This window comes from Vulpes lagopus, chromosome 12, assembly GCF_018345385.1.
Source record: "Vulpes lagopus strain Blue_001 chromosome 12, ASM1834538v1, whole genome shotgun sequence".
Taxonomy (NCBI): domain Eukaryota; kingdom Metazoa; phylum Chordata; class Mammalia; order Carnivora; family Canidae; genus Vulpes; species Vulpes lagopus.
In genome coordinates this window covers 21,293,520-21,306,483 of record NC_054835.1, presented here as the reverse complement: position 1 = coordinate 21,306,483, position 12,964 = coordinate 21,293,520, and the positions used below count along the sequence as shown (strand labels likewise).

The following is a 12,964-nucleotide window of genomic DNA, read 5'->3' as shown; positions in this document are numbered from 1 at the left end:
ACAGCTGCTCTTTCTGGCTCTCAGTTTCCCCAGGGGGTATGTATTTGATTATATAACCATTAAGATTCTTTAGAATCTTGCTATTCAAAGTATGGTCTGCAGGGGTGCTTGGCTGGCTCAGTCAGTAGAGAATGTAACTCTTGATCTTGGGTTTGTGAGTTCAAGCCCCATGTTAGGCATAGAGATTGCTTAAATTTAAAAAAAAAAAAAAAAAGCATGGTCTGCAAACCAACTGCAGCAGCACTTAGGGATCTTGTCAAAATGCAGATTTTGATTCAGTAGGTTGGAGATGGGACCTGAGACTCTACATTTCTAACAAAATCCCAAGTGATTCTTATATACTTTATTAAAGTTCAATACATCCTGCCTTAAGACACCATCTATCCATGAATCGATTGTGGATGTACCTTGTTGCTCTCCCTCTCGTGGGTTTCTATCACATCCCCAAGTTTTCTAGCTCTAGGACTACTTCCAATGGCCAGAATAACTTGAGTCTTAGTGATTTTCTGGATTGGGGCTTAGAGAAATGTCACCTGCTCCTTGAAATATAGTACTACACCTACACATACCCATTTACTATTAAATAAACTCTCTAATTAATTCCCCTACTTGATTCAAGAAATACCTAAGGGGCACCAGGCCCAGCTTGAGGGCTGGAGGTAAAATGATGACTAGGGCATGGTCTCCATCTGGGAGACTTTAGGGAGATGCCTGGACAGCCAACTCCAATTCAGTGTGATAAGCACTTCTGTAATTAGTAAAGAGGATACATTCCAGTGAAATGTTTATAGTCAGAAACTAAGTTGTCACAGGCAGGAAAAGTTCTGGAGGCTGTCCCAGGCTATGTCCTCCTTTCCCATTGACAATATCTTTCCTGTGGCCATAAATATGTGGCTCTTCTGCCCACACTGGGGAATGTGCTGTTGGGACAGTCCCTGTCTGATGACTCACAGGATACTGACAGCAGTGGTTTTCTTAAATTCTTCCCCATTCCCTGATGATTAGAACCTGTGCTGTGATCCTTCCCTTAGCTCAGGGCTTCTTAACTTGGGATCCACAGAGACAGGTGATTTGGGGCAGAGGGGCAGAGAGGTCCATGTATATACTGTTTTGTGTATGTGCTTAGTACATTTGTCTTGGGAGAAGAAGTCCACATGTTTTCATCAAATTGCCCCACTTAAAAATAGGGGTAGGGAGACTGGGGTTACCCAGAGAGGATCCAGGGTGCCACCTTCCCTTGCTTCTCTATCTCTCCCTTCTGCCCCCCTGCCCCAAATGAAATCAAAGGAGTGGGAACCAATGTCCTGTTACTGTCCACCTGCTCCCCAAGACCCAGGCAAACTGCCCCCTTTCCTTCTACTCTTTCTTCCCCATCTCCTCCCTCTCTTCAGCTGATATATCCCAATTTCCTCTTTGCTTAGGCTGATTATGTTAAAGGGAGCTCTGTCTGTAGTCTCAGCCATCCCAAAGAGCTAAGGAAAGATCCTTGTCCCCAATTCAATACTGGTAAGCACAGCTGGGCTACAGGAATAGCAGGAAAAGAACTCCCTAGAACCCAGAACTGGGTCTTTGGCAACTGGCTAGCTGATCTTTTGTCTTTAATAGCTAGCTCGAGATGAGAAGATGAACTTTTAAAGTCATTTTCTGGGCTTTCGGGGTAGTGTATGGCAATGAACTCGGCTATGAAGTTTTCCTTTCCTTTATCCTGTGAGACGGCTACAGAGCACAAGGCAGGAGTGCGGGGAGTGGGAAAGGGAGGTTCATAGTTGGGCAAGTCATCAGTGACACTAGGGAGGCAACTGTTGGGTCTGCTTTTACTTTAAAACACTTAGGCTTCAGAAACCACAGAAAGCATATAATATATACTGCCTTTGATGTACCATTCACAGTTCAAATCCAGTCTTTGGCATGAAAGATGAGGATGCATGTTTTGGATAAGATCTAAGGCAGAGATTTCCACATAATTTCTATATGGATTTGAGTGCATTATGAAGTTATTTTGCAACATAAATTTGCCTTTCTACTTCTGCTCCAGAATAATTTGGGCTTATTAAATAAATGTATAAAATATCTTTTGAATAGACTATGTTTTTCCTGGCCTTCTTGCTTCTGTCTTGCAGGACTCACAGCTGAAGTGAGCTGTCTTCCTGGTTGCTGGGCACCTGATAAAGGGAGGATAGGGAGAGTAGGGCAGCCCAGAAGCGTTCTGGGAGAGAATGGGAGCAAATATTTGCTTTGGAAAATTCAGAGTTGATTTTCACAGATAACCCAGAGCAGATTCTCTGAAGCAGCTGTCAACTGTAGAGGGGTTTTTGCGACAACAGCTTTTGTTTATGTGAACATGTAGTGCTCAGGCTTGGTCCCAGGAGAGAAGTGAACACAGCCCTGAGACCTGCTCCCAGGGGTAGAAGATGAGAATAAGATAAGCACCTCACAAAGACTGATTTTAATGTAGGGGGTGTGGATTTACGACCTCACATTGCACAACTTGTAAAGCCACAGTCCATTCCATATTCATCTATCAAGCAAGCATTTGTTAAGACCTTTACATGTGAGGCACTGTGCTACTAGGTGCCAGAGTTACACCCAAGAACAGAACAGACACAGCCTCCAGCCCCCATGGCCCGATCTCTCATGAGAGATGGATAATAGGCTCAAGTGCATTCAATATTGCAATGGGAAGGACACTTCCAGGGTGCTGTGGGGGCACAGAGGAGGGACAGCCAACCCTGACTTAGGAAATCATGGAAGCCTTTTTGAAGGAAGTGATGTCGATCGAGGCAGAGCTAACAGATGAGCAGAAGTTAGCTAGGCCACAGGGGTGAGGGGTGGGACAACAGGGAAGAGAATTTCAGGCAGAGAATCCCCACCAGGGATGCCTGGGTGGCTCAGCGGTTAAGCGCATCTGCCTTTGGCTCAGGGCGTGATCTTGGGGTACCTGGATCAAGTCCCATATCGGGCTCCCTGCAAGGAGACTGCTTCTCCCTCTATGTCTCTGCCTCTCTCTCTCTGTGTCTCTCATGAATAAATAAATAAAATCTTTTTAAAAAATGGATTGTACCCTCCCTGGGGCATATTTCACAACTAACATAAACATTAAATGAGTTAAATTATTAAAATATATTTAATAGATAAATTATTTAAATTATTTTCTCTTTTAAGGGCAGCCCGGTGGCTCAGCGGTTTAGTGCCACCTTCGGCCCAGGGCGTGATCTTGGAGACCCAGGATCGAGTCCCAAGTCGGGTTCCCTGCATGGAGCCTGCTTCTCCCTCTGCCTGTGTCTCTGCCTCTCTCTCTATGTCTCTCATGAATAAATAAATAAAATCTTTAAAAAAATAAAATAAATTATTTTTTGTTTTTAGAATTGTCTGTTCAGTGTTTATAATCTCCTAACATACTCTGTACCAATTTTCAAAGTGTGTGCTGGTTTTTCAGTTGTAGAACATCAGCAAATTTCTGACGTGACTTTCATTTCTAAGTATTATTTGATTTTTTTAAAATAACCATTTTTAAAGAAGATTTTATTTATTTATTCATGAGACACACAGAGAGAGAGAGAGAGAGAGAGAGAGGCAGAGATATAGGCAGAGAGAGAAGCAGGCTCCATGCAGGGAGCCCGACGTGGGACTCGATCCCAGGGCCCTGGGCTGAAGGTGGCGCTAAACCGCTGAGCCACCTGAGGTGCCCCAAAATAAACATTTTTATGTGAGGACAATTTTAGACTGTTATTTGATTTTTAACTTTATATTTGAAATCATTTTGAGCTTTACAGAAAAGTTACAAGAACAGTGCAAAAAAGCTCCCACATATTCTTTATATTCACTAATCATTAACGTTTTGCCTTGTTTGCTTTGTCCATTTTTACCTCTCTAAACATATATATATATATATATATATATATATATATATACCCACACATATTATTATTATTATTCTCTGCCAAACAGTTTGAGATATCATACTCTTTACTCTTAAATACTCTAGAACCTATCTCCTGAGAATAAGGACATCCTCTTACAGAACCACAGTACAATGATTGAATTCAGGAAAACTAATAGCAATGCTATGCTACTATTTAATTTATAGTCTATATTCAAATTACACCAATTGTCCCAGTACTGTCCTTTAAATTTTATTTTATTTAAATTCAATTAATTTCACCAACAGTGTTAGAGGGTTCCCTTTTCTCCGCATCCTCTCCAACATTTGTATTTTCCTGCCTTGTTAATTTTCCCCATTCTCACTGGTGCAGCCACTCTGGAAAACTGTGTAGAGGTTCCTCAAAGAGTTAAAAATAGACCTGCCCTACGACCCAGCAATTGCACTGCTGGGGATTTACCCCAAAGATACAGATGCAATGAAACACCGGGATACCTGCACCCCGATGTTTCTAGCAGCAATGTCCACAATAGCCAAACTGTGGAAGGAGCCTCGGTGTCCATCGAAAGATGAATGGATAAAGAAGATGTGGTCTATGTATACAATGGAATATTACTCAGCAATTAGAAATGACAAATACCCACCATTTGCTTCGACGTGGATGGAACTGGAGGGTATTATGCTGAGTGAAATGAGTCAATCGGAGAAGGACAAACATTATATGTTCTCATTCATTTGGGGAATATAAATAATAGTGAAAGGGAATAGAAGGGAAGGGAGAAGAAATGGGTAGTAAATATCAGAAAGGGAGACAGAACATAAAGACTCCTAACTCTGGGAAATGAACTAGGGGTGGTGGAAGGGGAGGAGGGCAGGGGGTGGGGGTGAATGGATGACGGGCACTGAGGGGGGCACTTGACGGGATGAGCACTGGGTGTTATTCTGTATGTTGGCAAATTGAACACCAATAAAAAATAAATTTATTATTAAAAAAATAAATTCAATTAATTAACATATATTGTATAATTAGTTTTATAGGTAGATTTCAGTGATTCACCAGTTGCATATATCACCGAATGTTCATCATATCACATGCCTTCCTTATTGCCCATCACCCAGTTACCCAATCCTCCATCCCCCTCCCCTTCAGCACCCCTCAGTTTGTTTCCTATAGTTTAGAGTCTTTTACACATTTTTGGTTAAAGATCCAGTCCAGGTCACATACTGCCTTTAGTTGTGGTGTCTCATTAGGGCCTTTTAACCTGGACCAGCCCCTCAGTCTTCTTTGTTTTGCAAGCCATTGATATTTTCCAAAAGTACAAATAAGTTTTCTGTAGATTGTTCCTTAATGTGAGTTTATGTGAGGTTTCTTCATGATTAGATTCAGTGGGTGCATTTTTAGCAGGGAAGTGATGTTATGTCTTTCTAAGGAGATTATATCACTCATCACATCATTCATGATGTCAGGATGTCTCATTATTGGTGATTTTTAACTTTTATTTTGGTTTTAGTATATCTTAAACTGTAACACAAACATATACATCCAAATGTGTTTATATCTAAATATTATCAAAGGAGATTAATAGTGAGCTAACTAACCCTCTCTATATTACCTTGTTTGAATGTAGATTGTAGTATTTTGTTTCTCCTGTCATCTCTGCATATCTCGGGATTTCTTGTAAATGTGTCATTTATTAATAACGTAGTTGTGCACTGACCTTTTAAAAAGGCTGGGTGATGGGGTGCCTGGGTGGCTCAGGCTGCTGGGCATCTGCCTTTGGCTCAGGTCATGATCCCAGGGTTCTGGGATTGAGCCCTGCATTGGGCTCCCTCCTCTGTGGGGAGCCTGCTCTCCCTCTCCCTCTGCCTGCCACTCCTCCTGCTTGTGCTCTCTCTCTCTCTGTCAAATAAATAAATAAAATCATAAATAAATAAGTAAATAGCTGGGTGTAAAATTCTACAAGTAACAAATTACTACTTAGCCATGTATTAGAATTTTCTTGATACTGTACCACCAATACAGTGTCAAAATTAAATTGGAATCTTGAAGCGGATTTAAAATGATGATGGCCCCCAACAGATAGATAATGATTCTTCAAAAGAGCCTCATTGGTCTCATGCCTGATTCTATATTAATTTGGGCTTATTAATTTATAAAATGCTCTGCATTTATGTAGTGTATATGTGCTTTATGTACATATTTATTTATGTATTTACATACATATTTATTTACATATTTATTTATGTAGTGTATATGTGCTATATGTTGTGCTCCTATACAAATAAGACACAACAGTTCCTTTGCTTTGGCCTTTTGTTTTTTTTTTTTAAATTTTATTTATTTACGATAGGCACACAGTGAGAGAGAGAGAAGCAGAGACATAGGCAGAGGGAGAAGCAGGCTCCATGCACCGGGAGCCCGACGTGGGATTCGATCCCGGGTCTCCAGGATCGCGCCCTGGGCCAAAGGCAGGCACCAAACCGCTGCGCCACCCAGGGATCCCTGCTTTGGCCTTTTGAAAACCACAGCTACATCCCACTGTAGATCCTACCCACTGTAGCATTACTTTTGCTCCAACAACCCTGGGGCTCAGAGAATATACATGCATGCATTTCCAGTGGGTCATTGAGTGGAGACCCTGGTTTCTCTGAATTGCACAAAATTTAAGATTTCTTTCTTTTATTTTTGAAATTCACTTCTACTTACTTTAAAACATACTAATACACGCAATTTAGGAATGTACCGTATTATGCAATTACTGACGGACCCACATAATGACCCAAGCAAAAGACTGTCCTACATTGGAAAGTGTCAACCCTACAGGTCTTATTCCACAAATGAGAACACTGAGATCCAGAGAGGTGTCTTCTGAAGAAGGAGAGCTTCTAATGATAGGCCACGACCCAGCTCTGCCTGTGCCAGGGGCTGGGGTGGCTTTCTTACAGCAGAGATGCTCCCTTGGGAGGCAATCAAGCTGCCTTCCCCCTCTCTCTGGGCTAATGTGGGTTGTTGGCAGCTGAAGCAAGCCTCCAGCAGGGTCCTTCCTTCTGGTTTACTCATCTCAAATTCAGCCATGGAGTTGGAACCCATCCAGGTCTTTGGGAGCCTCTAGATTTCCTAGAAGATGATCTTAATGGAAACACAAGGCTGAAGAGGTGCAGCTGCCTTAGAAAGTCATTTATTAATATATTTTCATCGGGAAAATTGTAGTCTAAGTTCCAAAGGAATTTTCCAAGCTCAACCAATGTATCTATAAATTGGAGACCACTTAGAACTCATTCTGCTCTACTGACCCAGGGCAGATTTCATATCCACACATGCAAGGCAATATGATAGCTACTTAGTGAGTGCCAACGCATACAGGAAGAAATTTAGGACATGGCTCCATGCTCAAGAAGCCTCCAATAACCCTAGGGAGATGAACTATATGTATATTACAAACATCAATAATATAAGGTAATGTTTGGTGGCATGCCCAATGGAAGAGAAAGGTGGACCACGCAATACTGAAGAAGGAAAGCATTGTGCCCTGCGGCTTCTAAATCAAGTGACCTAGATGAAACTGCAGCTTCCCCACTTCCTAGCGGTGTGGCAAGGTGCTCGAGTTCTGCAAGGCGCTTAGAAAAGCTCTGGGCATTTTAAGTGTCCCCCAAACGTCGGCTATTGTCAATAGCTCTCAGTCCGTGAGCGAACCATCATTTCAAGGATGGAGAGGACATGCGCAGAGGAGTAGGAGCGGGCTTCGCGGCGAGGCGATGGAATCCTAAGGACTGACGCAAGAAGCCGGGAGCGGCTACTGTAACCCGCGGGCGGCCCTCAAGCACCGCAGAGCGGGCGGTTCTGGACACCGGGTCCACCCCCGGTCCTACGCCGGTCCTACGCCCGCCCCCCGCAGCACCGCCCCCGCTGAGATCCCAGCGCCCGTCCCCAGGGGGCGCTGCCGCCCCGCCGCCCTGGCCCGGCCCGGCGCGCGCCCCCGCCGCCCGCTCCGCGCGTGCGCGCCGCCCAGGTGAGGAGGCGGCTGCCCGCGCTGGGGCGGGGCGGGGCGGGGCCTGACGGGGGCGGGGCCTGACGGGGGCGGGGCCTGACGGGGCGGGGCCAGGGAGGGCGGGGCGGGGCCGGGGCCAGACCCAGTCCAGAGGCGGGACCAGCCGCCGCCGTCTCCGTCTCGGTGTCCTGTGCCCCGGGGCTCCGGGCAGCCGCCGCGGGAGAAGCGGAAGCTGCGGGTCGGCCGCGCCGGCCCAGAGCGCGCCGAGAAGCAGCGGGGCGGCCTCCGTCCGGCCCAGAGCCTCCCTCGGGAAGGCGCCCCCTCCCCCGCCGCCCCGCGGCCCCGCCCCGGCCCCGCCCGAGCTCGCCCCGCGCCCCCGCCGGCCCCCGCGGCCCGAGCGCGCCCACCTGAGCCCCCCGCGCCCACCTGAGCCCGTGCGCCGGCGCCATGGCGGAGCAGGAGAGCCTGGAGTTCGGCAAGGCGGACTTCGTCCTGATGGACACCGTCTCCATGCCCGAGTTCATGGCCAACCTTCGGCTCAGGTGAGGGTGGAGCGTCCGTGCGCTCCGGGGGAGCCCGCGCCTTCCCGAGAGGGGGCGCCTCTGCGGTGCCGGGGGCGGGGCTGGGGTGCCCGGGGCGCGCCAGCTCGGGGGACGGAGTGCAGCCGGGCGGGGGCGTCGGGGGCCGGCGAGCCCGGGGGTCGCGCCGTCCCGAGGGGGTCGCCCCGGGGTGCTCCGCCGGGGGGGGAGGGGCGCGCGAGCCCCAGCGGTGCGCCCTCGGGAGGCGCGGGTCCCGGGGCTGGCCGGGCGCGGGGGGAGGGCCGGCTCGCTCGCCGCCCCAGGTAAGTGGTGTGGGCGGGCCGGGTGACCTCATGGAAACAAAAGTAAAGCAAAATGCAAACTTCAGGGAGAGTTGTGGCGGCCTTGAAGGCCTTGGGAAGACGGGGGGATTGTTTGGAGGGAGACTCGGGTCGCATCCCGGATTCACACTTGGTTTTCTATTTATCCTTCCTTCCCCCGCACCCCCCCCTTGGCTTGCTTCCATCCTGTCATTCAGGATGCAGTGGAGTAGTGATCCCTGAGCTGTCTATTCCGGGACGCTGGCTATTTTTTAGTTACTCTCTAAACGTAATTAGACACGTTTCCAGACATCGAAGAGACTGCTCTGCTTGCCAGTGCCAAGATAAACTGTCTGAATTTGACAAGGCATTCATGGTTTCAAGTTTTTTTCAGGGAGTTATGGATGGAGCCCTTGTGTTACCGACATCCTTGAGAATGTAGTCACAACTCAACGCCCCAAAATGGGCTTCTAAGACGAATTTATTTTAGAAACTCTCCTACATGGGATTATTTCACTCCTGATAGAGTAATATGTAAACAAAACTTTAAAGTAGCTTTGATTTTTTTTTTTTTTTATTAAACATTACAGTAAATGGAGTTTCAAAATAACCGAGATTGGGGGTGGGGAGTGTTTCCTGGAAGTTCTAGCCCCGTTTCTTGTAAGGTTTATAGCTAAATATTACTCCATAAGCTCATAAAATGAAAACCATGATCTAGGTTTGAGTGCTTAACTAACTCCGCTTCTCAGTATTAATTACCCCTGCTCATTTTAACTTAAGAATTTAGAGAAGTTTTTTAATCTTTGGAATCACAAACCCTATGGTGTCATCTTCCGCTTTTCTCCGGGCTCCACTGTGTCCCAGAGTATGGAGCAGGGGCACAGATTTGAGTTCTACACCTGCCTACTACAAGCTGAGCCAGCCTATGTGTCTTTGTTTCCTAATTTGGAAAACAGTGAATTTAAGTGCTGAAATATCTTGAAGATCAGGTTCTCTCCTTTTACATATTACTGGTTTCAGTCTCTTAAGTGTGAGGTTTGAATCTTAAGAAACATTATTATAGTGAACCTAATTTAACCTTGCAATTTAGTTCTACACTGAGCAAGGTACTTTGGAGGTGAGAAGGTCCGAACAACTCTAAGATGTATCCTTATCTCACAAAGAGGTGGACAATGTCAATAAAGACAGGGAGAAACATGGAAATTCCTACTGGTTTAAATAATACGTCGAGAAAACAATAGAAGAGTTAGGCTTTATAGAGCTTACATGATTCTTTGCCAAGAAACTGTACAAATTAATTGTTCTGGAGTTCAGAAGAGGGAGAGGTGCTTTAGGCTGGCTCAAAAACACAACACAGAGGAGGAGAGAAGTTCAGATGAGTTGCAAAGGATGGGTAGGATTCGTCTAGGTGGAGAACATTCCAAGTGGATGCAGTGGCGTGAGCAGAGGAGTGGAGGCATGAAAGCTGGTCCTGTTTGGGTGGTAGTGAATATACTAAGTTGTCTGGAGGGGAAGGAGTTGCTGTTGGGGACTTGTGGGAGGAATCACCAGCTCATTAGCACGACCCTTGGCTAATGCCCAGGTTTCTAGGGCTGCCTTCACGCTCAATCACCAAGTCAGTCAAGATCTTGGCTGTTCATACACGTGCACGTATCTGTATATGTCTCATCTCTGTGTATACTTGACGACTCTGAGAATTGGCTGCGATTCTCAAGGTACAGGTTCAGTGATTGTTCGTGGTTTACTTATAAGTTGGGAGTAATTGGTTTCTGGTAGCCATAAACACAGTCTCAGCAGTACCCTTGACCTCCTCTTCAGTTGTAAATCCTGATTACCCAGGTAGAATGCAGTTCTTTCTCTGATAGTTTGGATTTCATATCGCTCTGATATCCCTCCAGACTATTTTAGTGTTTAGCTGTACGAGCTTCTGGGCTTATGCTGTTGGGACCCTTGAAACATTTGTTTCACTTTGCAAAAGATGACTTGAACACTGCAGGTCCAAGTGCTCTTATGTGATGTTGAAGTGTTTTCATCTCCCAGAACATGGGTGGTTGGGCCATACCCGGTGTGATTTGTGGTTATATATTGAGTGTTTCATCTTTCGTTGAATGTGTGTGGATGAGCCCAATCATCCGTGCCTTCCCCAGGCTGTGGCTCTTTCTTTCACTCCTGTCAGGAAGGTCCTGTTCTCTGCTCTCCCTCGCTCTTCTGCAAGGCCCTCATCATTTGTGGTTGGTGACATAGTTAGGCACTCAAGATAGCACCCATTTCAGGGGTCTGTGTCCTCCAGACTCGATTATAAGTTTCCAGATAGCATCACCAGCATGATGCTGGGTACATAATACATTTCTTTGTGACAACATTTTTTTTGCAGTGAGAAGAAAAAGAGAGGAAAACCGTTACTTTAAAGCTTTTATGACACTGTTCATTTAGAATTATCTTTTTATTTTGCTACTATGCTGGCCTTCTTTTCCCATCTTGAAGCTAAAACTTGATATTTAGACATTTGCTACAATCAATGTAACTTTCCACATGCTGTTATTATTTTCAAAAATTGATGTAAGTATGTGTCTGTACATGTGAGTTTGGGTAAGGCAAGATTTAAGGAATGATGTGGACTGGTGTGAGTTAGTATATCCGCATAGAAGTTTCAATTTATATTTCTTACCCTTATATGAAAAGCTGCTAGTATTTTTAAGGCTACTTTCTTTCTCTCCTAGGAGCTCCTTGCTAGGGGAGATCCATTCCGTTTATTTCTTCTTCCTTTTTTGTGGAGGTGCTGGTGGTTTTGGTGGTGGTGGTCAGCTCCTCATGGCATTTTTCAAGAATCTGTGCCCAGGAGTGAGATTCCTGCACAGTCACCTCCTGCCTTCCTGGTCAGGCCTGGTTCCTGCCAGCAAACCCTAATGACCACTTGCAGCACTGGCCACAGTATCCTCACCATATTCTTCTTTCTTTGCAGCCACTTCCTTTTGGGACCTGGAACCTTTTGGTTGGTTCCTTTTCTCTTTGCTGGGTCATTCCTATACTTGAGTTCTTCCAGGATTAGCAGCAGCTTTGCACCCTCTCCCTTCATAGAACAACTGCTTCTCATTGTGCTTCTCATTCCCACTTAGCCAAGTGTGTAAAAGGGAGAAAGCAGACTGCTGTTCAGGGTGGGCTTAGGCTGAGGACAGCATCCCAGAGAGCTGTACTTCTAATTTCTTAAGACAATGAAATACACTGTAGGCTTCCAGGGGTCAATTTCCTAACTTTGTTGGCAATGGTTCCTGTTTTGAGAATATAGCATCTGCTCAGCCTGGTATCTTGGCTCCTTGGAAATTTAATTTTTCCTCCATTCTCTCTTTACTGGTTTTTCTCTTCCATGAAAGCAGTCATTTGAAACACTGCTTGCCAAAGTTACAGGCAACTTCTTTTAACCTAACAGCATGTCTTTTACACCTTTGCCTTGGTCAGGGCTTCTCAGCTGCAGCACTATTGATGTTTGGGCTTAGATGTTATTTTGAGGGGGCTGTCCTGTGAATTGTAGGATGTTTAGGACTTCACTAAGCAGTCAGATGTTTCCCCTACCCTGGGCTCTACACACCAGATGCCAGTAGCACTACTTCCCTCACATTTATGACAACTGAAAATGCTTCTGGATATTGCCAAACGTCCCCTCGGGGAGGGGGGCAGCATTGTCCCAGTAGAGAACCACTAACCTAGGTTGTTTTCACTCTCCCATTTCACTCGAAATGTCTTCCTCCTCCTTGTATCCCTGCTCATGTCCTCTGCCTGTCATCCTTACTCATCCTTTGAGACCAGTTCTGAGCAACCTTTCCCAGTCTTCCGAGTCAGGGTTCATTCTGCTCTCAGCTGTGCTCCCAGCACACATGGACACTTGGACCTAACCATTAGAAAGAATGGTATCAGGTTACGTAGTTGTTACCTGCATGCCTGCCTTCCCACCAAATAGTGAGCTCCTCAGACACAGCATGATCCAGAGGTGAATCTGGGTTTTGTGGGCCAGAAAACTCATGACAGTTGGAGAGGGAGGACGATGTTTAAGGAAAAGAGTATAAATTGTGAATGCCAAAATAGAAATAGGGCTTTGGAAGGGGACAGTGCAAGTGGGTGGCAGTGAAGCAAACCCATCGCTGGTCCCATTGTGTTTCCTGTCATGCTGGGCACCTGTGTGTTCAATATATTTCTACATGAGTTCATTAAGCTGTCCAATGTTGATTGATTTTTCTTCAACCAGTGGAATTCTTAACTTAA

The 12,964-nt window shown here is 45.8% G+C and overlaps 1 protein-coding gene across 1 annotated transcript in view; it reads left to right on the top strand.

Moving 5' to 3' along the window:
• The first annotated feature begins 8,001 nt into the window (after positions 1-8,001).
• The window catches only part of MYO1D (myosin ID), a 327,550-nt gene continuing 322,587 nt past the window's right edge, over positions 8,002-12,964 (top strand). Inside the window, exon 1 of the mRNA XM_041723799.1 lies at positions 8,002-8,411. Within this exon, the coding sequence (XP_041579733.1) occupies positions 8,317-8,411 (95 nt within the window). The 5' untranslated portion in view covers positions 8,002-8,316. The remainder of the gene's footprint in view (positions 8,412-12,964) is intronic.